General features: G+C 40.7%; 2 protein-coding genes across 4 annotated transcripts in view; one reads left to right on the forward strand and one right to left on the reverse strand.

Annotated features, from left to right (window-relative positions):
• The window catches only part of LOC125768797 (myotubularin-related protein DDB_G0290005), a 96,941-nt gene that overhangs the window by 53,056 nt on the left and 19,529 nt on the right, over positions 1-24,356 (forward strand). For both annotated transcript variants that reach the window (XM_049436916.1, XM_049436915.1), the window contains exon 3: positions 12,102-12,154. The gene's annotated coding sequence lies outside the window, so the exon portion shown is untranslated. The remainder of the gene's footprint in view (positions 1-12,101; positions 12,155-24,356) is intronic.
• The window catches only part of LOC125768796 (HIV Tat-specific factor 1), a 60,108-nt gene continuing 36,296 nt past the window's right edge, over positions 545-24,356 (reverse strand). For both annotated transcript variants that reach the window (XM_049436914.1, XM_049436913.1), the window contains exons 3-5: positions 3,121-3,287; positions 997-1,320; positions 545-912 (exon numbers count right to left, since the gene is read on the reverse strand). In XM_049436914.1, coding sequence (XP_049292871.1) covers positions 636-912; positions 997-1,320; positions 3,121-3,287 — 768 coding nt within the window. In that variant the 3' untranslated portion in view covers positions 545-635. The remainder of the gene's footprint in view (positions 913-996; positions 1,321-3,120; positions 3,288-24,356) is intronic.

Genomic DNA, 24,356 nt, shown 5'->3' on the forward strand with positions numbered 1-24,356 from the left:
AATTACAGTGCGCAACATAACATTACGAGGACTTTTATTATTTTAATATAAAAATGATGGCGTTTTCATCACCATACAATCCCTTCATGCAGTACTGCAAAATGTGCAATAAGTAATACAATGGAGTTACGACATTTTAAAATTCATTCACAAATTTTAATAATTCTTAGTATATTCGCTTCTCGTAAATATGTATTAATATGAATAAAAATGAAAAAAATATCTATTTCATGAGGTATTGAAAGAGAACAGTACAAATTGTTTTAAATTTATCATAAATTTTGAAACTCAGAAGGAGAAGTGTTTGTCAACTTATGTTACCAACTGTAAAAAAGACATTTTATGAATTGCAATATCCTTCCTTAATTTCTTGAGCATTCTATTTAACAAAGTACCATCTCGCCAACCGTTTTTTTTAATTGAACAATGTCTACATACCTGTTCACGGGTTTGTTGTGTGAAATACATTTCCTTTCTTTTTTCGGATCTACAACATCCGTGTTTCTTTTTTCACTGCAGTGGATGAAATATACACCGGGATGGATTCGGTAACCATTTCGGCTTTTATTCTCATGAGCCGGGTCGATATTTTAGATGTCCCCAAAATAAATCAATTACAAACGCCATCATCACATCTAAACGGGCTCGGGATCCTTCACTTCCATTTCCTTCCCTTCACCTTCGTCCTCTTTCATCTCGGTCTTCTCCACAATGGTTTCGCTTTCTACCGCCGGAAGTTGTTCCTCTTGGTCGTCCAGTTTCATTTCCGGCGATGCTTTTGTCGTACTCGGTGGAGCATCATCATCCTTTTCCTGTTCAGCCACCTTTCCCTTCTCACCACCATCATCCGTTTCAAGGAACTCCTCCCAATTGCCACGCCGTTTGTCAATATCGGCATCAGTTTCAGCAATTCTGTCCGATGGAATTGAAACAAGTAAGGGAAAAGTGTGAAAATGAAATTCTTCCCGCATTAAGTTCAAACCCCATTTTGCTTACCGATACTTCGTTCGACCGTCCCAGATTGCTGCCGTTAGCTGACGCTGACCGAAGTACCGTCCATTCATCATCTGCACCACCAGGTCGGCCTCTTCCGGGTCGCCCATCGTTATCTGGGCCACCCCTTCCGGGTGCCGGTCGTACAGCAGCACCCGACGGACCGTACCACACTTGGCGCACTCTTCGCGCAGATCGTTCTGATACTCGAGCAGCAGATGCACCTCCCGATCGAACAGTGACGGCTCGAAGAGGTTCTTGATGATGACGATACGCTCGTGTTTCGACCGTTCGCCACGCATCTTTTCCGGGCGCCAGTCAAACAGCCTGTGGTACAATGAAACGGTAAAGGAACGGGATCGATTAGCATTGGTAGACGAAACAAAATGAAAAAAAAAATTCTCCCTCCATTTGAACTGCCAAACACTGCTCGCCCTTCTGTCGATCTCGAGCAGGGAAGCCAATCGATCGGTCAACCATGAAATCGTTCTCGCTTTGGCGGAACCTTGCTCTTCACACAGCGAACTCGCTAAAAGTGTAGTAGTCTTGTGCAGCGATACGACTGTACGAGTCGCGGGACATGGTTAATCGTATGCGAAACCCCATTTTCTGCCATCTTCAAGTGGCGCCTCTCGCGCGCGCGTTTGTTTGAAAACGGCAAACGGCTAACGAAACCCGTCCCTAATCCGTCACTTTGCTTGCTAATCGCGACCAATTGTAAATGAACTACTTGAAGGATGGCGGTACGGTTGAGTACTCTGAGCGAGAGGTTTGCCAATTTTCACCCTTTCTCAACCGAATGTGCGGATTGGTAATGAAGTCGAAAGGGAAGCACATGATCATCATCATCACCATGATGATGAGGATATTGACTGCGCCTCTTGGTGTGTCTATGTTCAAGGATCGTGCGTAATGAGTCACACACTCGAGACGTGTGGCACCATTGAGATTGTCGATTGCCAGTTTCGCAGCAATTGCGCGCGTTTCTTATACTTTTACTAGCATTTGTTTCACTTCGCTGCCGCAAATGGTAACCGTACATCGGGTGCGGGATTGATATTTGCGGTGAAGCCAATTTCCCCGACCGGCAGTGTGGTGTATTGGTAAAACAAAAAAAGAGACGCTACAATAATACCATCCGTACAGTGAGACTGTTGGACTGATTCATCCGAAAACAAACGCAAAAGCGAACGTATTGCAAATAAGGGATTAATCAGTTTGATGGATTTTGTTTGTGCAGTTTGCCGGCAATGGCAATATTTATTGCACAATTCCGACAAGAAGCGCGTGGCACGTACATGCAGTAAAAGTGTTAAAATTAAATGCCTGATAGAGCGTTTTTCAAGTGTAGAACCTATGCTTAGTCATATCTGTTATTACCCTTCGTTACGGTACAAAGTAAGTAAAATACTTGAATGGATCTCATTATGAACCGTTTTGCATGCGGTAACCGTATCTGCCTCATTTTGTAATGACATTTAAATTGTGTGCAATAAATAAGTAAGTTTATAGGGCCATATAAGTTCGTAGCAAGCAATCAATATTGGAATAAGCAAGCGTAACGGAAGGATTTTAAATTTTAAAGCTGTGGTAAAACATTTTTATTTTACGTACTTTAAAATTTAAAGAAAAAATACGAAATTTAAAATAGGTGAGAAACTCAACAACACCTTGACCGTATTTTTTCCCCCTTAAATAAAACCCCAACCCTGAAGACTCAATTTCTGATGGTCTGGAAACTTATATCTTGCAAGCGGTTGCAACGCTCGGGCTAAAATTAACGTGTTGCTTATTTGCTAACGAGCAGCCGAGGTTTAAAATAGGGAAGTAACTTTCGTTTCGTGCGTTTTGATATCAAAGTGAAACACCGCGAACAATTAGCATTGGTCCATGGGTGCCTGGGTTTTGCCGCCTGATCAATCCACGTCCGCAACGTACGCCGCCGGGTGCTAAATGAGAATGATCATAATTTATGCTAAACATGGTAAGCAGGAACATAACGACACATTAAGTGTTGTGTGTGTGCGCAATAAAGAGAGAAAACGAGAGAGAGAGAGAGAGAGAGAGAGAGAGAGAGAGAGAGAATCCCTGTCCAAATTAACCCTATCGACCCCCAGCGATACTTACGATTCCTGCATCTTCTTCAACCGTTCCTTCTCTTTTTTGCGCATTTTTGGCTTGAGGGTTGGATTGTATTCACCGCGCATTTGAAATTCGGCCCGCTGCACTTTGATCTTGTGGCCACGCACATCGTAATTGTCGAGAATTTTTAGCGCCAAATCCACGGACTCGATCTGCAAAGGAGAACAGAAAAATGAGGAAATCATTTTGAAATTGGGACGATGAAGTTAATCTATTTAACAACTAGTACAAATTTATGATTTTTTTTAAATTAAAACAGATTATTTTGAAAATTGAAAGAAAAAATATAATATTACAGGGTTTTTGAGTTCAAGTGGCAATGTTGGAGATATATCTCGACTATTTTCAAGTTGAACTGGAGTATGTGAAGGTAGAACTGAAAACTTTATCAATTTTTAAAATTTTTGCAAGAAGAATTCGACATTTTTTGAAGATTCCTTTACTCACAGAATCACTCAAAATTTATTTCAGTTTGCAGAAGTTCCAAAACGATCAGAACAATTCCAGATCTATTGTGACACATTCCAGTTCAAGTCCTTCAATCTTGTCACTTCAACTCGAAAACCCCTGCAATTGGTTCAAACATTACTGGCTACTAGTTCTATTATCCTGCATCGTTACTTAACCATTTAATGCCTCTAAAATCATCGCAAGCAGACGCACTTAACCTACCGCCCTCGTAATCAACATTATGCACACTCGCTTTTGGCAGTGTCAATAATTGTCGATTACGAAAGCAGTGTTTTCCCCACTATCAGGCTTAAGTGCCATCATAGAAAAGTACGAGCAAGGGTAGAAGACACACGACAATATGCAACGTAACGAAAGAAGGACAATCTGAACAAACACGGAAGAGAACTCCAGCATGATCGCGTGTCCATACAGCGGGCTCGCATCCCGCATGCATCCGAACCCCCTGCAACCAGACAAGAGGATGCACCAGGGCCAGAGGTGCTAAATGCAGCGCAAATATTGATACTTTCATTCGGTACCGGGCCACGTGACACGCATGCCGAACTGCCGGGTTTACGTTTTGCGCAAACAGTCCCATCCCAGTCGCAACGGTGGATTTTGTTTGTTCGAATGCAGTCGCGAGCGAACACTCAATTTGTCCATCGGGATGGTATCTTTTTCATTCTCTCTTTCTATAAATATTATTATGTTTTGCTGCACTCGAACGGCCAATGCAACGGAACGGTTCAACTCGCTTCCGTAGTTACGCATTTTTGTTCCACCGTGCCGGGACCCAAAAGGGAAAGGCAAACCCCTGTCCGAAGTGTGTGTGTCTGGTAGCGTTTTGGAATTGAAATCAATTTGTTACACACGACTCGCTTTAGTGAGCGGGTAAATAACGGTCCCATCGAGAAGTCATCGGATCCGCCTGTTAAGTGCACAATTTACCCACGGCCACCGATCGGCCGACCGATCGAAAGTAAATAGTGCGATGCTGGTAAGATTGGCTGGGTCCGGGGTCGACCGGTTAGTAAATGAGTCAAATTTGATGATGATAAAGATCAGGGTTGACTACACATAGTTCATCGTGGTGTGGCTAATTGCGAATGTCATTAGTAGAGAAAAAAAAACTTTGTTTCGAAAGAAATGTATTAAATTAAATCATTTAAACACTTTTAAACTTCAACGAAACTTCATGAAAATGACCTTCTGAATGTATATCTTCGCTTAAGTGACATTCGATTTTTAGCTAAAAGACTTGGTCATTAAACCAAGAAGAAAGAGAGAGAGAGAGAGAGAGAGAGAGAGAGAGAAAGAAAGAGAGAGAGAAAGCGAGGACTCCCTGAATCGTCCAATTGATTTCATTAAACAAACTCTTGAGAAAGTGTAAAAATGACAACTCGAATTTCTTCACTTACTTGAAAAGAACTCAAAAATAACCCAAACTTTGACGCTTTAACTCGAATATCGACTAGTGATTTTTGTTCATTATATTCAATAATTAATTAAAATATAATTTCTGCAACACCTATAAATGCTAGTCAAACGCATGACAGCAAAATGTGAGGAAAGAATTGATTTACAATTTTATTCCTTTTGTACAAAATATCTCTTTTCGACGTAATAGAATTAGAAAGAAATTTTGGAATTCATTTTTTTAGTATGTATGAACTTATTTTAAATTTAAATTATCTTATTTTTGTAATCAGATCTTGTCTGAAAAATTACAAAACTTTATGACAAAACTCGGAAAATTCAAAACAAATTGCATATCTTTAGGAACTAAACAACAGTTAAGAAAATTAAAAACAAATCCATCATAAAATTTATCTAAAATATATAAAATATATTTATAAGTAATTGCAACCAGCCGGTCATCCATATCGAAGAGCTCTAAACAACTAACAGTGTTATGTTTCATTACCTGCCCAAAATCGGAAGTGGACGTCGGACGAGAGAAACGATGATTTAATTTCTCGCTTCATTCGATCTACCATCTCGGGGTGGAAAATCAATGATTTAAAGTTATAACATGTTCTCTATTTGGAATTCATTTTTTTAGTATGTATGAACTTATTTTAAATTTAAATTATCTTATTTTTGTAATCAGATCTTGTCTGAAAAATTACAAAACTTTATGACAAAACTCGGAAAATTCAAAACAAATTGCATATCTTTAGGAACTAAACAACAGTTAAGAAAATTAAAAACAAATCCATCATAAAATTTATCTAAAATATATAAAATATATTTATAAGTAATTGCAACCAGCCGGTCATCCATATCGAAGAGCTCTAAACAACTAACAGTGTTATGTTTCATTACCTGCCCAAAATCGGAAGTGGACGTCGGACGAGAGAAACGATGATTTAATTTCTCGCTTCATTCGATCTACCATCTCGGGGTGGAAAATCAATGATTTAAAGTAACATGTTCTCTATTTACAGCAAATCAACAAAACAAAACAATAAACTATAACCATCGCAACTTAAGCGCCTGTAAACCATATCGAATTTGCAATCGATCACGGTTGAACAAACGGATCCAGGGACTGAGAGGTGTATGCAAAAAGGGAAGGAATCTGTTTCCGGATAGAGGAAACCCAAAAACCAGTACCGTATCAAACACACAGACTAATGACACCATCGTACCAAAAGTGTTTCTCGCCAAGACTAAACATAACGCCTGAATCGTGTGCACGGTTCTAGACCGCACAGGCCTGTTTGAAAGATGGTAGATGATTTTCATAGAAATTGGCACTGGTTCAAAATTTAGCATTTCTGTGGCTAGACGATACTAAGTTCCCATTCAACCACAACATATCACGTTTCAAAGTTTACAAAATCAAAACCAACAAAACCGTGTCCAAAATCCAGTGAATCTGTCAGTTTTAATAACAAACCCGATGATCGTTTCTCCTTTCCTGGGGCTGCGGTGTCTAATTTTTGTAGGTGCAAGGTGTAAAGTGTTCGGTTCACTAATCGGACTATGACCACACCTTTGTTTAGTGTGGGGGAACAATAAAAAAACCCTCAGAAATCAACAGCTCTTTCACTGTCACTTGAGCATGATGAGGTTTTCAGCAAAAAGGAAAAAAGAAAATTTGACGTTGGCAACATCTTCAAACGAACCGATTTTTGGCAATCGCAAGTGTGCATTTTTTAAACTGTTTCTGCAACCCCCAAAAAAAAGCCGCTTCTACTAAGAGAATATGTGGTTCATTTACCCAAGGTCCCAGGGTCAAAGGGTGCAAAGAAATTAAAATGTTTTGAATGCCTTTTTTATTTCTCACCCGTTTTCTTGAAAAAAAATCCTTGGAAGTTTGCCAACGGGTAGTCTAAAGCGAATAATGCTTCTTGCGAGCCATAATGTGTAGCGAACGTGTGCACAATTAACATTGTTTTGTTCTAATTTCCTCAAAAAATTGTCCCCTTGGTAGAACCAGAAGCATTAGCTCATTTGGTACTTGTCAGCAGTAGCTTCATCCATACAGTTGAGCCGTTCATCACCATAGGACTGAGTGGCAGAAGACATTACTGCATCAGCCAGACGTAAGTGACAAGTGACAAGATACTCTAGGGTGCCAGTGTCGGACATACGCACGGTCTGCCATTACGAATTGATCATATTTAAATGCTATAAATCCTTCAATTAATCAATGGGTCAGACCCGACAGCGACTTCTCGCAAGATGTACCGCGCAACACGGTGGCTGCTACTGTCCGGCCAGCGTTACGCACGCACTGAAAGACAAGATCAAATGTCGGTGTCGACGAACATAATTTTACCATCGGCCGCAACCACATTTCCAAAAAACCCGATAGTTTCAAGGTTCTCTCGATGGCCCGGTACACTTTGGAGTTCGCTTCTTGGAGTTGTGTTTTTTTTCGGGAATGGAAACGCCTTTCCACCGCCAAAGCACATTGACTCCCGGGAGAAACTGAGGCAATAATAAAGAAGGCAGTGGTGATTGAAACGATACTACTCTGGCCCCCGAGCTTGCTTACAAAACACAAATGCCGCCCATCGGAGCAGAAGGCATCGGAGCGGAGTGAATCGAAAAGTCAAACGCACGTTTTGATTGATCGTGTCAAATCATATGATATGATTGGCCTTCGCGTTTTTTTTTGGGGGGTGATACTTTTCAGCTTCATATGGGACGTTGGGAGGTTAATGGCAGCACACGAAGCGCCGGTTGCATACCACCGGTGGTCATGGTCGTGCAGTTCGAAGTGGAAATTTATCTCCCGCTCCATTTTCCCTTTTTTGGGAATTTGAGCCAGGAGGTCTGTCATTTATTCCGGTGGAGGTTGAGGTGTAACGTGTCAGGTGTGTTGTGTATATTGGAGGAAAATTCCTTTCTAAAATGAAGCTCCAAATTAGTTTACGATGTGAGAGTGAAAAGATGCTATAAATGGACAAATCACCGTGAAATGACTCAAGTCATCATCTATTGCTTACACAGTTTGAGGGGTTTTGAGATCAAGTAACGTTGAAGATATTTCTGCATTCTCTTCAAGTTGAATTGATGTGTGCCTGTTCAAAGTTTACACTGTGTCAGTCGAGAAAAATTAGAACAAAATCGATTTAAACTTGTAAAAATTACAGAAATAGTGAAGGAATCGCGAATAATAAAAAATATAGGAATAGAAATAGAGAAATAACAAAGAAGTTTATTAAAAGAAAAAGTAATTAACAAAAAAAAGATAAAAATAACAACAACAAAAATGAAAAACGAAAGAAAAGTAGAGAAAAAAATCATAAAACCTAATTAAATTAACAAGACAATAAAAGTGAAGCAATAAATGGAAATATTAGTACAAACCCCCGCCATAACAATCAGCTCAAGTGATGAATGAGATAGAACAAACACCACTCATCAACACATTAACGAAGTACACTTCAACTTCACTTTCATCTACCCACACTAAGAGGTACGAAGAAAGCTTTAGTCAATAAAACTGGAAGCCTGTGATGGCCTCGCACAGCTCACAGCATGAACGAACGGTCATATTTCTTTTCCCGCGCCAGAATTGTCGAGAAGTTTCCCGTTGCTATGTTTAGCGTTCAAGGATCCGGAGCACTCATTAAAGACTACCTTTTGCGCATCGCATCGCTCTGCACAATCAAGCAATCATGCAAATCATCATCGGTTTTCCACGCCTCTCCTTCACCTTCTTCTCTTCCATCTCATTCGCGTATGCGCATTGAAAATTATTGTAATCAACAAACGGTCGCTTGAGATAGCGGGCAGCCTGTTTCCACGTCTGTTTTCCACCCGGGCCATGTTCACAGCACACGATCGATATGCGGTCTAGCCGGTGATAATGTAGATCGACCGTGCCCTTCATACTGTGCGTGAATAACGCAACCACGGTGGTCTTTCCCGGTGTGTCATTCGCGGGACCATGTTGTCACTGCGGTCATGTTGAAATTGGACATGAAACGCACCTGTATGTGATCGAATTTTATTGCACCTCCGGTCTTAAACGTTTCTGCAGTAGCGATGAGTTTCTGGGGCCCTAATTTATGATGCAGCTTGTCGTTAGCAGGGAAAGCACACACCCATCGAAAACGTGAAATGAACGCAAAATATGGTATTGAAATTTAATTATCGACACTTTACCATAATGATCACCTCACCCCAGGGAACTGGGTCGGTGTTTGTACGTTTGTGTAGGGTTTTCCAGCAATTTGTGCTTGGTGCGTGATATGAACGACGACCACCCATGGGGGTGGCTAGCTGATATTTGGCGATCGCACTTAAACGCCATAATGCTGGATGCGAAAATGATGAACAATAACACAAAAACAGGGCTGGAATGTTGCTTCGGTAAATCGTTTTCCTCTTTTTTTTTTGGGTTGGGAAGCTTTGTGTGGAAGATTTATTCACCCTCGATTCTATCGTTTGCTTCTGGGGACAGGCGCTCGAAAGTTAGATTAGTTAAGTAAATATTCATTCATCGTCACAAACTCTCGCCATTAGAATGTATTTTTCATGACACACTGTTACCAGCCACGCTCATAAAAACTCTCCCCGGGCACTGATGGTGCGCGGAGGGATGGTTGTTGTCGGTATGAAATATGTATAAAATAACAATTTTTACCCAGAATCCGGCGTGGCATTTTGTGCTTGTTTTGATTTTTTTTTCGATTCTTTTCCTCTATTTTCTCCACTCCAATTTTTCACTTCCGGACACGTTATGCTATGAAAGTGCAAAAAAAACAAAACTTTACTTACGCTCCATCCCATATACAAAGGCCCAAGGGATGCATATGAATACGAGTAAATCTGGTCGTGTAGAGTTTTTTTTTTGTTTTCTTCGTTTTTTGTTCTATACTTGCTCACAAAACAAAACGACAAAAAAACACCACCATCAAATGAGCAAATTCCCTCACGAAATGGTCGAAAAGTGTGTTAGGAAAATATTGGCTTAAAACATTCCATTTTGTTTGTGCGCTTCGCTTTTCCCGTTGAGCAGAGAATCGAGCAAATCATGATTGGCAAACAAACGCTGAGAAATCGGCTGGGAAATTCGTACGATTACATTTGGTTTTAAATTAGATTAAATAAATATATATTTTCTGACCGATCATGATCGAGGATTTTTTTTAATTTTTAATTAAGGAGGAAATATAAATACAGAGTGGGAGATTATAATAAACAATCTTAAACTCAAGAAAATATTCCATTTTGCTGTTGTGATATAACCTATAATTTATATAAAAAGGTTTCTTATGGAAAACCTATAACGACTGTCAGAAATTTAGAATAATTATACTATTAATAGAAAACAATTTTTTAAAAAAGGCTAGTTTTCCGTTGTCAGTCGAATAGTCTAATATGCTTAACCTACTTATTGTTGAAACATAATTTTCATCGGAAAAGTAGTTAAAGAGAAAATCGATTTTCATATAACCAGAATTTTCTTTCCTAGAAAAGCGAATGTAAATCATATTCGCACAACTCTCGCTGATGCTAATCGAACACAAACAGTGATCCAATCGGAACGGCACAATATTATAAATCAATTTAAATTTTCTACGAATATAAACTAGATTAATTTCAAATTCCAGTTCGTCGAATCCGTGCCATCAGCATGTGGTCATTCAGACTCAAGCAAAAGTGAAAATCATTACATTTTCATTCGGCGTCAAATTAGCTCCGAATGTTGAGCGATCGGTTTAATTCATTACGGTAAGCATTACGGAAACATTTCGGTCGGTGGAAAAACTGTTTTTTTTTTATCTCAAACGCTACCATGCAATTTCGATGTCTTGGGCATAAAACATTCTATGTTACCGTGACACTGTTTACACAGCGAACCTGTGTGTTGGAACACAAACAAAAGCACAAAACATAACAAACACACGAAAAGCCGCTGCTTTTCTGTTTGATTCACTGGCAAAATAGGCCGCAATCCGTCAGCCGGTTCTAGCCCATATTTGTCAAAACACAAACGTACATGGCACGAAACAAAAATATCCGTTATAAATCATAAATCAACATCGGTGGAAGAGAATTCATCTTCAGGTCAAGGGAGTGGGGATGAGAGTTGAACCAAAGAACCGAAAACGCAAAATTTTTCCTCCACACACTGCGTGAAGCTACAATTAGGAGGAATGAGAAAATTAGTCCCTTTCCTGGTGAGACAAAATGCATGCTCTTGGGAACGGTGGTACGTGGAAAACGGTGGAGTTGGTGAAGATTGGTTAATTATGATTTATCGTCCGTAAGCGTATCGAGCAAAAACCCAAAGGGAACGATCCTCCCGCTGGTGGAAACCGGTCAAACCTAATTCGTACTCGAATTATTCGCTTCACATACGACGCATGAATCGAATTGAAATCTAATTCTAATATATACGGGTGAATTTAAATACGCTCATGAAAATGGAATTGCAAATTACATAAAATCTCTTTCGCGCGAATCTATAGGCGAATAGATAATCCAACGGATAAAATAGTAATAAAATGCAAAAGATAACAATTTTGCACCTCCAACCATTATTGGCACCGTAATAAAAGCATTCCGGGTTTATCTTTTATCTCTCGCTTAGCGTAATTCACACAAATAGTTGCGAAAAGTGCAGACACCGGACAGAAAATTATGGATATGAGATAGGACATTACAGCCAGGCAACTGCAACAGCACCGAACAGCGAGATAGAGAAATGTGAAGAGCAAATGCATTCGTTCATGGTTTTGTTTTTTTGGTTTTCCTTTCCTCGTGTCCCAGTCTGTGCACCGTAGCTGGACGATGGTACGAGCATCATATCGCGACTCATTACGGCCAAATGCATACCTAATGAGCCATGGCATGATTAGCGATCCTTTTCACTCTCGGTTTTGCCCTGTTTGCGTGTTACATTCGCATGTGAATTAAAGTGCATTATTTTATTTTTGTAAAGATGTGTATTATGAATGTTTTTCTATTTTTTAAAATTTATAATCTATTCCGAATCATTTTTATAAAATAAATTATAATAATATTTGCAATGTTTTTTTTTTCAGACACTATCAACCAGACACGAGATTTCTACCGTTTCCTGTGTTTATCAATAAAGGTAAGCAAGGACATACTCTTTATATAGAAAACTTAACTCTTATATACGTATACGTATACGGCTTCATGGCCTTGCATTTCGGCATCAGCTGTGTACTGGTGATGGGGAAATTCTTAATTTTCACGGAGGCGGATTAATCCGAGACATTCCGGTGTTAGCTCCGGAGTAATTCCGACATTTATACTCCGACAATGACCTGAGGGCGGTACGAGGGGTTGGAAAATCAATGTAAGAGTTTGTAAAATCAGTGCGCCCGCCCACAAACGGAAGATGAATCTGGAGTTAAAATCGGAGATAACTCCGGAGTTAACTCTGGATTCAACTCCGGAATAATTCGGAGTCAACTCTGGAGTAATCCAGAATCAACTCCGGAATAATCTGGAATACTACGGAGTTGAGAGTAGTTCGGAGTCAACTCCAGATTTTGTGCGGAGTTGAATCTTATTTTTATGCGTCGGAGTTCACACCACTACTGTGTATACCAAAGAGTCGTAGTTCAAGTCTCATCTGGACCGGTTGGGGCACATATTTTCCCGAGGATTTTTGATGTAGGAAAATATAATTCTAGGAATCCTTTTATATACGACACAAGATTTAGAAATTGTAGTAGTATAATAGTAGTTATTTGAATCTTTTAGTCGAAGGAAACTACTTTGTCAGCGGAAAACATGTAAACTTGTTTCATCCACTGCTTAATGTAATTTTTAATCCTACCAATCGGAAATTAATTTTATGGCAAAGTTCCTCGCACCCTACAGCTCGGTGTCATAAAAGCAGTAAAATATATTGATCCCCAACACGATCATCACGCCTGTTAATGTGCCTATTTGATGGAGTTTTACCTTTTTTGTCTCTCATTTTCCATCCTTGATCATCGATATATAAACTGCTCGAGGTTTTTGAATATGCAATAATTAAAAAGCGCAACGTACCGTACATACACCGGTTTTTACTGGAGAGCTAATTAAACTTTAATATCGCCACAGCAAACAGCTAGGCAGACACATTTTTTAAATGCAATTTCGTGCAGCTTTATTAATGTTTTTTCGGTCCAAACTTCCTCCTGTGCATTTACCGTGCAGAAGGTTATTTAAATTCAATTTTATTACCACCGCTTTTTACGGCACAGCTCGTTTCGGTTCGGTTCTGTTTTGTACTTTGTTTATGAGGGAGGGCGAAAAAAAAATACAAAAACCTGGTTCCTGTCCAATGTCGAAATGGGAATTGCCGTTCGCAATAAAAATGGCAACTAAATCCACCGATAATAATCATCATTTCCATATCGTACAACCATCGGGAAAAGGACCATCGAAGGAAATGATTTTCACCGTGTGAACACAAACGCGTATCCGGCCACTGTTTAGGCGGACTAAATAGATGGGCTATTCGTGTTTATGCTTCACTGTTTCATGATCGTCATCAACTTTGCACCAGGTTCATGGGAGCTGTTTTTGGGCAAACAATAGGGCAAACCAAAGTATCATGGAAATGGACCATAAAAAAGTGCGAAACGGAGAAGTGATATCACAACAAAAGCACACTCACTGTGGTGAAGATAAATAATTGATAATCCTACAAAAAAAAAGAAAAAAAATGGGAAATCCCTGTGTGACTTCGTATCGACGTTTTTAACGATTTGCACGATGGCGTGTTTATAAATTTAAGGATTTAGATTTAGATATCAACAGCTGGTGGTTTTGTTCGTTCCTGTGTCATTCCCTCCTGGAGGGCGAATCATCTGGAACAGTTGCAACTCGGGCATGATGTTTCCCATTTGTACGTGATTGTGGTACGCATGCAGTAATGTTGTGTGATTACGATTTGTAATGGTGCTGTGCATAGCTTTCTAGAATAGCCAGTCGCACGTACGTAAGCATAACATTATGCTACATTCAGTCTCGTTTGTCCATCGTTTAGATGAGTTATTGAGACTCCAAGAGTCTTCAATTGGTGGAAAATATATTGCTATATACAAGCGAAGGACAAACAGCTTTCGTTATGAAGAAACGATACCAAGACACCTCACACACGGACTCTAGATTCAGATTATTAACCGTTGATCATTTGTCATCAGCAGCAGCTTCTAGCAAAATTGTATCTGAAGCAGCAAAGCGCAATCTCTGCACATTGTACCTCCAATGTACGTCCTTGGTCAATAGGTCAATGCAGTTTTTCCACTCCCACGCGGGAAGGAGAAAGATAAAAAACGCAATCTAAAAGGGATCAAACGAATGGTACTCCAAACAAGCGAACAAACAAGCAGCAAAATGTAAAAGAAAAATGTAGCCCAAAGGGATGGATGCTGTAGATCGAATGGAGCAAGGATGTAGCTCCTATCGTTTGCTCCTACCGTTCGATGATCGATCGGATAATGATTAGGTGCATTTGAAAAGGGCAAGGGCGTGGTAAAAAATGACTAAAACGGAAGCACCACATACACATAACACACGGTAGCATGTGCAACGCTGCTTTTGTCCTTGAAAGCAATCGACATCGTACAGCGTACGCCGACGACGACGACGACGACGACGACGACGACGACGACGTTCCTGATGACGCTGGTGGAAAATTTATATGGCGAGCTAATGTTAGCTACTGCAGCTCTTGAAGAAGCTATATTTTAGCACGATGAAAGACAAATGGCTTGTTTGCCAGACGGTACGAACAACCTTTCTGTGGGAGAGAGGATTACTATGGGAATTTATCTTTGTTTTTTCGAGTTGGAAAATAATGTTGTAAATCTTGCGAGGAAGCTTATAATCTTAACTGGCGGGTTAGATTGAAAATTTGAAGTAGACTTTGCAAATTAATGTATTCTAGTTTAATGATTTAATTATAAAAAATATTCCAAGAACTACTTTAGAAACCTTTCAGCTCTTATTTACCGGGTGACGGATTATCCGGGTTGTACGTAAATGGCACTACCAAAGGGAATTATAATAATATTTCCAGAGCGTCATCTAGAGCTTACTTCCGTACACAGGACTGGATTTCCTACTATACGGGAAAATAAGCCAAGGAAATCCAGTAATGGCCATCAAAGACCACCTTTCTTGATATTGTTAGAGCCGCAAAAGAAGAAGTAGGTTTTTCTATACGAACCTTAAACATTACTAAAATTATTTTCAATATTTTTTTTATTGCTATAAAAATGTATAAAAAAAATAAATTGAATTTGAATATGATAAAATTACTCATTTACTTTACAAAAACAATTGAGCGAATATTTCAATCATTGAACCAACAAACATTTAAACATTAAATGAAAAAGTTTAAACATTCATGGTTTACCTTTTGATTATGTTATAAGTGGTGAAAGTAAATAAAATATATTGTAAAATGGCCAGCAAAAAATCCTCTACGTCATTAATATTTATCATTAAAATTCAATGTACCTAATATCCATGCTGTCCGGTAATCCGGTCAAGTTTCTCGATTAACACGGATGAAGGGCCCTCTGTATTGCCGAGTATTTTGGTTTGCCATGGTGTACTAAAAACACTCGGATACGGCTAAAATAAAAACAATGAAACTAAATAATATTTAAAAAGTAATATTTAATAATAATTCCCACATTCTAATATGATGCATCGATGAACCCTATCTATTCTCGCTACTTAAGACGTACAGTTTATTGCATGTTATAAAATTTGTAAACAAATTAGCCTATAAAAACCACCCCTGAACCGATTGGTTTTTGCATACAAGAAGTGTTTGTGTTAGGTTTTTGGGTGTGCAACAGCACATAAAAACCACCCACCCCAAATGAACTTGGGAAGATTTCGAGGTGGGGAGGAAACCCTCTTGTCTCAAATATCGACCACCGGCAATGATTTCGTACGATCGTGCAATTGTGTAGGATCGTTGCAACCGTATCATGCATACAGATGTGCATACAAATCAACCACCCTCTTTAGGCACGTCTGCTATATGGCGCCAAACACACAAATTGTACGATCATTGCTAAATTTATGCGAACAACATCCTGGCTTTAAACATTTTATTTACATTAGTTCAGCCCTCCCTTGGTCGAACGTTTTGTGGATTCGCATCACAAAACTTGAGAAGCGAGCACATTGTTTGGTGTGAGAACGTTAATTTCATTCATATCAATAATTTTCATGCGCCACCGTGCGCCAGACAGTTTTCGCGCGCGCGTTCGTGCTAATATAGGGATGCACTTATGCGGGGTGATGCAATAATGCATCGCACACACTCGGATGTGCGATTCGTCATACACCACACGGGTAAACCACACGGTACGCGGGTCCCCCGTTTTTCGCGATTCGCCTCTCCCCACACACGCGTACGTAAAGTGTGGCGGATCACTCAATCTGTCTGCTGTGAGTCGCAGCAGCTTCCCACGCCCGGTAGAACACAACCGCAGCTAAATAAAGCAACACACCGTCAGCTCCCGATGCGCTAATTCATTTTGGCAGGCTGCTGACGCTACCGCTGGCATGCTACAAACGCCTGCCCGAAAACCAAACCGGGAAACCTGTTTGATTCGATTCGAACTCGGCGAAGAAGAAAAGCAAAGAAAAAAAAGAACCTGACGAAATGGACCGGAGCACGTTCGGAATCGCACGGTGTCGGACAGACGGAATTATGTCACACACGTTTCAGCTGACCCTTTTTGGCCCGCTCGCCACCACCGCTCGTGCATGTTCCGGTCGTTGTTTTTTTTTCCTTCCTTTTCTTTTCAAACGTACCATGGTGTAGGAAGGTGTCGACAAAAATGTGCATCCCACTGGGTTCGAAAATTCCAAAGGCAGACACACGCGCACACAAAAAGGGGACCGTGAAGCAGTCGGAATATTTCACGCAAAAATGGTGGTACACACTAATGATGGAGCTAATTTTGATGCCATTCAATTCAAAATCGAGTTTCGCTTCTCGAGTTTGTAGTTGGGAAGAAAAAGACGCAACAACAAAACTGTGTTCCACCAAGAGATAATAAAAGGTGATCGTGAATGAACGTTCAGCAGCAGCAGCATCAACGGGAATTATCCAATAAATCGTCACATTTTAATTAAAATTTTCTTTTTACATTCCCGCGGAACACAAAATTGGCTATAAAACAATCAAACAACTATTAAAAAGCTTTCGCATCTTCTAAATCGTTAAAAAACTTCACACTTAAAAAGCGATTTTTTCCAATTTAATATTCGATTGGCAAAACAAAACAAAAAAAACACGAACCTTCCTTGCTGTTTGGCTTTGCAAATTAAAAGCTTTCCTGTTACGGCACTTAACTGCTTGTTTTTTTTAACTGCTCACCAAGATGAGCAGAACGTGCCGACCGGAAGACACTTATCATCAACGGGCGCAAACTTGCGATTGTCATCATTTTTGACAGCGCACTAAACGGCCACATCACATAAATAAGATACGCCTATTAAATGCTTATCGAAATACCAAACCATGGTGACTGTTGTGATGTCATCCCGGTGCCGGTGCCAAAAGAGGGCAACTGCGCCGGCAAACATGGCCCCCGGGACCGGAATATTCATATAATGAAATGGAAACGAAAACTGCAAAATCAATTTCTCGCCGTGTCAATAATATTAACTCCCATCTGTGCAAATGAACAATGTGCACACATCTGACCTATCATTATACCATCTGCATCCAATAAAAATTCCATACATCACAAGTGGGTTATTACACCAAAAGGAAAAAAAAAACAGAAGGAATGCATTTTAAATACACAACACTAATGAGTGTTTGGTCACCGTGTGGTAATGACAGAGAGGCTTATACGCATCGCAAATATTACCCCGATGAGCATACGCATCGATCCATACGCTTTATGCTGCATTCCTTCAACTGGATGCATTTTTGTTTATTTAACGCGGTGCAACTCGATGAATTCTAACCACAGGATGAATGGTGAATGGAGTTATGGGATTTTAATTGCGTGCAAGCTTTCCATCAATTAACAACACCCCTAGGGAGATTGGAGAACGACCCGGATGGAATTAAATGGAAAGTACTTTGCAAAATATATCGAAATCAATTAACGCGTATTGAACGATGCATACGATAGGGGGGATGGAAAATTGTATGTTATGCAAATAAGGGTAATATTTGTGTTACTGATCCGTGTCAGATCAGAGGCTCACAGTCGGCTATCAAGGATTTCCTAGAATATTGGAATCATTATTTCATATGATCAGTTTTCTGATTCGAATAAAATATGTAATTATATCTATTTTAATATAATTGGAGATATAAATATCTCCAGTACTTCTCAGGACATTATCCATAGAGTAATGAGTCGACCACTTGTGTCTTATTCAAGAATAAGAAATTCTAATTGCTTTTCAAATGATGAAGAATTACACAAGTTTCTCATATGACCGAAAAGATCTATCTAGCTACGAGTAAATATAGTCAAGGAATGTCTATAATGACGAAAAAGAACTTATGATGTTTTAAAGCCAAAAATAGAAGAAAACGAATGTTGAAGAACATGTTTAATTCTTTATCATATGTTTCTGAAACTTAAAGTTAAAAGTATATCAAGTTAAATTGTGTCAATACGTACTCTTTCTTAAACTTTGGTCGCACTGTTCTAAATTTCCTACTTCAGAAATTGAAATGTCCATTTTATCCAATTATTTGTGTTTCGAATATTTGACAACAAATCCCCAACAAAATCTGACACTTGTTCTTCTCGGGATTACACACGTGATTAGGGAAAATCCCTTTTAGCAAAGCTACCTGCCGAACAATTTGCCCAACATTTACCAAAGGCTTAAAGAAGAAGAGGTCATATAGAGGTCCCCGCAAAACAAAACTATCCCTTGTTTCGATGCGTACACTAATAAGCACAGAACACAAATCTGTGCCACCCTTTGCTGATAGCCATTATTAGACGAATGGAATTCATGGCGCGGATAAGAAGACACCTTCATTTTCACAAAACCACAACACCGCACACACGCATCCAAACCCGACTACGGGGCGCTTACAAACAATTGGCGAATCCCTGAGGATTACAGCAGCTTAAAGCACCCCGATAGCATACGTAGGCCAGGAAACACAAAACCCATCACCGGATCTTCACCGTTCGTCGGTATCATCCATACCATTGCTGTTCCTTTTGTGAGCGACCAGGATAACACGGTTGTACACACACGAACAAAGACGCACAATTATCGTGTCCCGAGGGGTCTGGAGGGGTCGGGAAAACCGGAAACGAGGCATCTACCACAACACCAAACGGACGAGTCGATTGCTTCCGTACCGGAGATATTTCGAGACCGGTTTCGGGATGAGTCGTCGCTAGCGAGAGTTCCAATAAACTCCACTCATGGATAGCTCAAATCGATCGGCTTGTCCACATTTCTGAGGACACAGAAGTGAGCAGTTGTATCGTAGTGTTTTTGCCTTTCGAGCCTGCATAAATTTTGGTGATGATTGTTTTTTTTTTCTTTCCTCATGTTCTAACCGATGTTGGCGGCGTGTACTAATCCAAACGGCAGATGATGAACCAGTTTTTGCTGTGCTGATGTATATCAACGGGATTGTTTCCACAGAAGTAGCGACCATTTGCTTCGCTCTTGTGTGATGATTTGTGCTAGTGAAGAGAGCAAAGCTGCGGGCACTGTCTGTCTGAGGTTTGTCTGAGGATGTATGGTTAACGTGCAGCTCGTACATCCAGAACTGGAGGATAGACAAACGAAATGAATAACCTACAAAATTCCCATCCTTCACCCAGGAGGCATGCTACTATTAGACACGAATTGCAATATGTATGTGTTTGATCCACTGGGTTAGTTGTTCCAATGTGGGTGCTCTTTTTTTTTGTACAACGTGTGGACAAATACCACAAAAGCAAACTACCGGTTGCATCGCCTAACAACATTTCTCATCGTGCGAATCGTGTTTCGAGTGGCTTTTTGTAGGCATCCTAGAATTTCACCAGGCATGAGGCCGTTAGCAATGGTGAGAACATTCGTCAAAAGTACAGCGACCTATATATATTGTCCAAAAAAGAAGAACCAAAGCTATGCAATTCAAAATTCCATCCCGGAAGGCTTCACTACCACTGCTACCATTGAACATGTGCATTTAAAAAGCCTTTTTTGTGCTTTACTCATCGTTGCACTTTCCACACAAACGGTCGTTTTTCTGCATAATGAAGCATAGCAATAATAAAAAAAAAACCCCGGGACACAAAATGAACACGTCAGCTAGAGAACAAGTGCAGAAATTCAGGACAAGCTTTTTGTGAGCTTTTTTTCACATCCTTACAGCTTGTGTGAGCATTTTCGTGCGACGAAAACAGTTAATCCGTTTATGCAAAGCTAACAGATGGATCGTTATAGCAAGTATTTTCTAACGATTTTACTGCTTGTGAGCTACAACAGGCCTACTGGCCTACCCTCGAGCTTACAAATCGTTCGATATTGATCAGATTGAGAGCTTTTGCTAAGTTGATAAACCTTTGTCTCCTATTTGGGGGGAAAGATTTGAGGGTTTTGTTTGTCACCAAACCTTCCTCCACATCATTGATGATTGGTTCCAAACAAACGATCCCATCGGTAGAACAAAACAGCCTTGTTAGTTTACTATTTGCTAAAGTCTGAATCAATCCGATCAAACCTCCGTCCCCAAGAAATCCCTGATTAGCCTTCCTATATCGCCGGTGGATAGATTCCTGTTTGCTGATGCGTTTGTGTGGCGTTTCAGATTAAGCAAATATCAAGACAAATATTTGACCCGACCTGGTAGGCCAATTAATTCGGAGTTCCAACTTCTCCGGAGATACTCCTCATGGTTGGTTGATGCTTTTTGGGCAGGAACTTCTTCTCATCTCAAAAGTCACATATTTGCATACCAGCAACAAATGATATCTAATGGTAGACACTCATTAAAAACCCTCCCAGCCCATCCTTTGTTCCACCAGAGCTGATTGGGAGAAATTTACCCGAATCGTTCGATTTTTGGAGCATGTGTGTTTGCATTCTTAGATAACTTCTCTTCTTCACGAAATTCCCGCACGAGTCGAAATTGAATCAACTATTTTTAAACCGGGCGTTGAAGTAATTAACCCTCGTGTGGATTTTTCCCCCGCGGTACTCGCTTACCGTTTCGGACACTGGAAGCTGATGCGTGGTGACCGAACAAGCGACCCTTTGAACCTGTAGTACCACGCTAGTTCGTGCGAGCATGTCAATCAGGCACTCTTCCTTTCCCTCCGGGAACGGGTTCGAATATCTCATTTCCTTCGATCACGCAAGCACACGCTGGACGAGGTTGTGCTGGCGCCATCATCACTCGCAAGACAACATACGAAAAGGAAATGAGTTCATTCACGAAGAAGAACGTAAAACGTGTCCACTACTGGAGAGCACATACTGGGGCGGCCTTAACTTCCAACCTTAATGCACGGCTAACGAATCGCTGATCGAGAGCCAAACAAACTTCCGTCCTGTGGCTATAGACACGTTCGATCTTCAATCAAACCATGCACACACAACGTCTTCTCAATGTTTGCCCACTGCCGTAGCGATGCCGTAATATTGAATCATGTAGAAAATTTCACTTTCCGGCAGCTTCAAAACAAATCAATTCTTCCACACTGCTAAGCACGCGTTCGTTGACGGGAAATTTGTTCTCCGGCTTAGTGCTCTTCGTTCGTTTTTCCTTACAAGTTACATCACGCAATCGCGGACACAAAACCGTCCAAATTCTACAAGTTCTTTGGCGAAACCGAACAGCAACAACATCTCGCGTGTATCCCCAAAAAAAACCCTCACCAGAACTTTTGTCCAGTTTCGGAACGGATGGCAGACACGCTCGTTATCGCGGGTGGTTCGAGCACGGAACGAAATCGCCCAGATTTTTTCCCTCATCCGGATGTCCGAGTACCACCGAAACGAAGATGAAGCACGAGAATGAATTATGATTATTATCCTAACTGCTCGCGAAGCATTGTTCCAAACCTCACGCACCATGTTTCGTCCCAATCTTGCTGGAATGTTGTGGCCAAAGATGAAAAAGCATGACGAGCCAACTTCCGAACCGAAACTGTGATGCCGTTCCATTTCCTTGAGGCTCACATTTCAGCCGGCGGGGAAAAATTTATCCACAGATTTTTTTGTGTGGCGCTTTTATTGTTCTGGAGCAAGATTATACTGGCCAATCAGATCAGCTAGGCGAGCAAAGACATTATTAGGCAGTCGGATGTTGATGATGTTAATGTTAATGCTGGACAAATATTATACCGCACGGTTCTGGGGGGATGAATTTCTTCATGTGACTGAGATATTTTTTCTTCATTCGCATTTTCTTTATAATTTACGTAGAAAACGGACTGTTTTTCAACAGAAAAAGAGCAACGTTTATGAAACAAATCAATAATGGTACTTTCCATTTGCAACCATTGTTTAAACGCATCCATCATTGTCCCCACCATGGGAAGCTCCTGCACGAGATGGTTACTAAATAGGCAATAAATAATGCCTTTTAAATAGAATGTCATGTGGCTTGTTAAATCAAAGCTAAACGAGCTCCACAGACACAGCGGGGCAATCATTACCTAGACATCTGCTACACCATCCAGCTGCAACATTCACCGGAAACCGGGTGAAACACACCCTCATGTGAAACCACAAACCAAGAAACACATCAAAAAAAGGGGAGCACTGTCACCAACAATCCGCAAGTAAGCGCCAAACAAGTACCTCGCGCTTCGGCGGAGTAAAAGAAGGAGTAAACACAGTTCCAACTCAATAAAACTATCATAAATAAAAATTAAAGCGTAATCTGGTTTGATCGCTGATGTTCTTCGGCGGTGGAAAGAAAGCCACAACAAACAACGGTCTCCCCTTTCCATTTTAAGAGCAGCGCCACCATGTGGGCAAATCAGGGGGGCAAAAACAGAGCATTGACAAGTTGCGTTTGGTTAGCGATTGAATCCCATTCTATCCCAACTGGGGATCTCACGAGCACCACACAAAGAATAAAAGGGTGGAAAAATGAATCTTTTTTTCACATTGTCCACTTCTGCGAAAGCACTTCCATTCCCGATCGGTCCGACAGTTTGTTTATGGTTACCTCTAGATCACGTCTTAAGGGGAGATCAGTTAATATCCTTGGTCACTTCCTATAGCGCGACTTTTAATGCCTCCGTACATCGGGAGTGGGACCATGAAAAGAGATGAAAATAAATCTCACCTCCTTTTTGGCGGGATAATTAATGTAATTGCTGAGTTGTCTGGGCAGCTCGCGACATCATCCAGCAGCAGGGTTACTTATCAAATTAATATCCATTTTTGTTTCGGTAATTGTTTCGTTACCTCCGGTTTTAATGTTACTGCGAATGACGCCATGCAGTTCACGTGTATAGTCCGAACCGTGCAAAAAGCTACACATTTTTCTAGCAACGTTTAATGGAACTTCGATTTGCTGTTGTCTTCCAGTACTACAGACCGGAAGATACGGTCGTCACTCGAAAGCAAACTATTATCGAGCGTACACACATCACATTATATTGCTCGCGTCGACAAATTTATTTGTTCGACCATTTTATGACCACCATTAACGGAGTTCGGTCCGTGGATGCTTTCGCTGCCCTAAGCTATTCCCGCATCCACGATTCCCGATCACTCGTTCCGGTACGTGTTCTACAAACCGCACATGCTTGTGTAGCGGTGGAGTATGCGCACAAGCGAACCGACCTTCCTTCCTTCGCATCGTCTTGCATACCGGCCGGTAAGAGGCCAGTTTACAATGGATTCATTCATTGCTTTGCGCTTACAAAACCACAACAACGGCACAAACAGACGGCCCACATAACCACCGACCGTACCAGCGAATGTTTGCACAGGGCGGGGGAAAACACGAAGAACTTCTGACACCAGACGGGTTAGGGTGAAATGCATGAAAGGTGTCACGGGTTTTAGGATACTGCCCACTGCCAACAAACATTAGATCATGCACTTACGGTTTCGCAAGCGTTTGTTTCAAGCAAAAACTTCTTCCGCCGCTTCACTTCATTCTTTCTCTCTGTACACACACATGCTTTTGCACCGAAACGCTGCAAGAACTGTGTCACGGCGTTAGCGTACAAGAGCCGCACAGTAGTGGAGACACCTTATCGCTAGACAGCATCGCGTCAGTACTGTCAGCGTGTAGGAGACGAGCCAGATTAATGAAACCTGTCCGCGAATATTAATGGAACGAGCTG

This window comes from Anopheles funestus, chromosome 3RL, assembly GCF_943734845.2.
Source record: "Anopheles funestus chromosome 3RL, idAnoFuneDA-416_04, whole genome shotgun sequence".
NCBI classification, from domain to species: Eukaryota; Metazoa; Arthropoda; class Insecta; order Diptera; family Culicidae; genus Anopheles; species Anopheles funestus.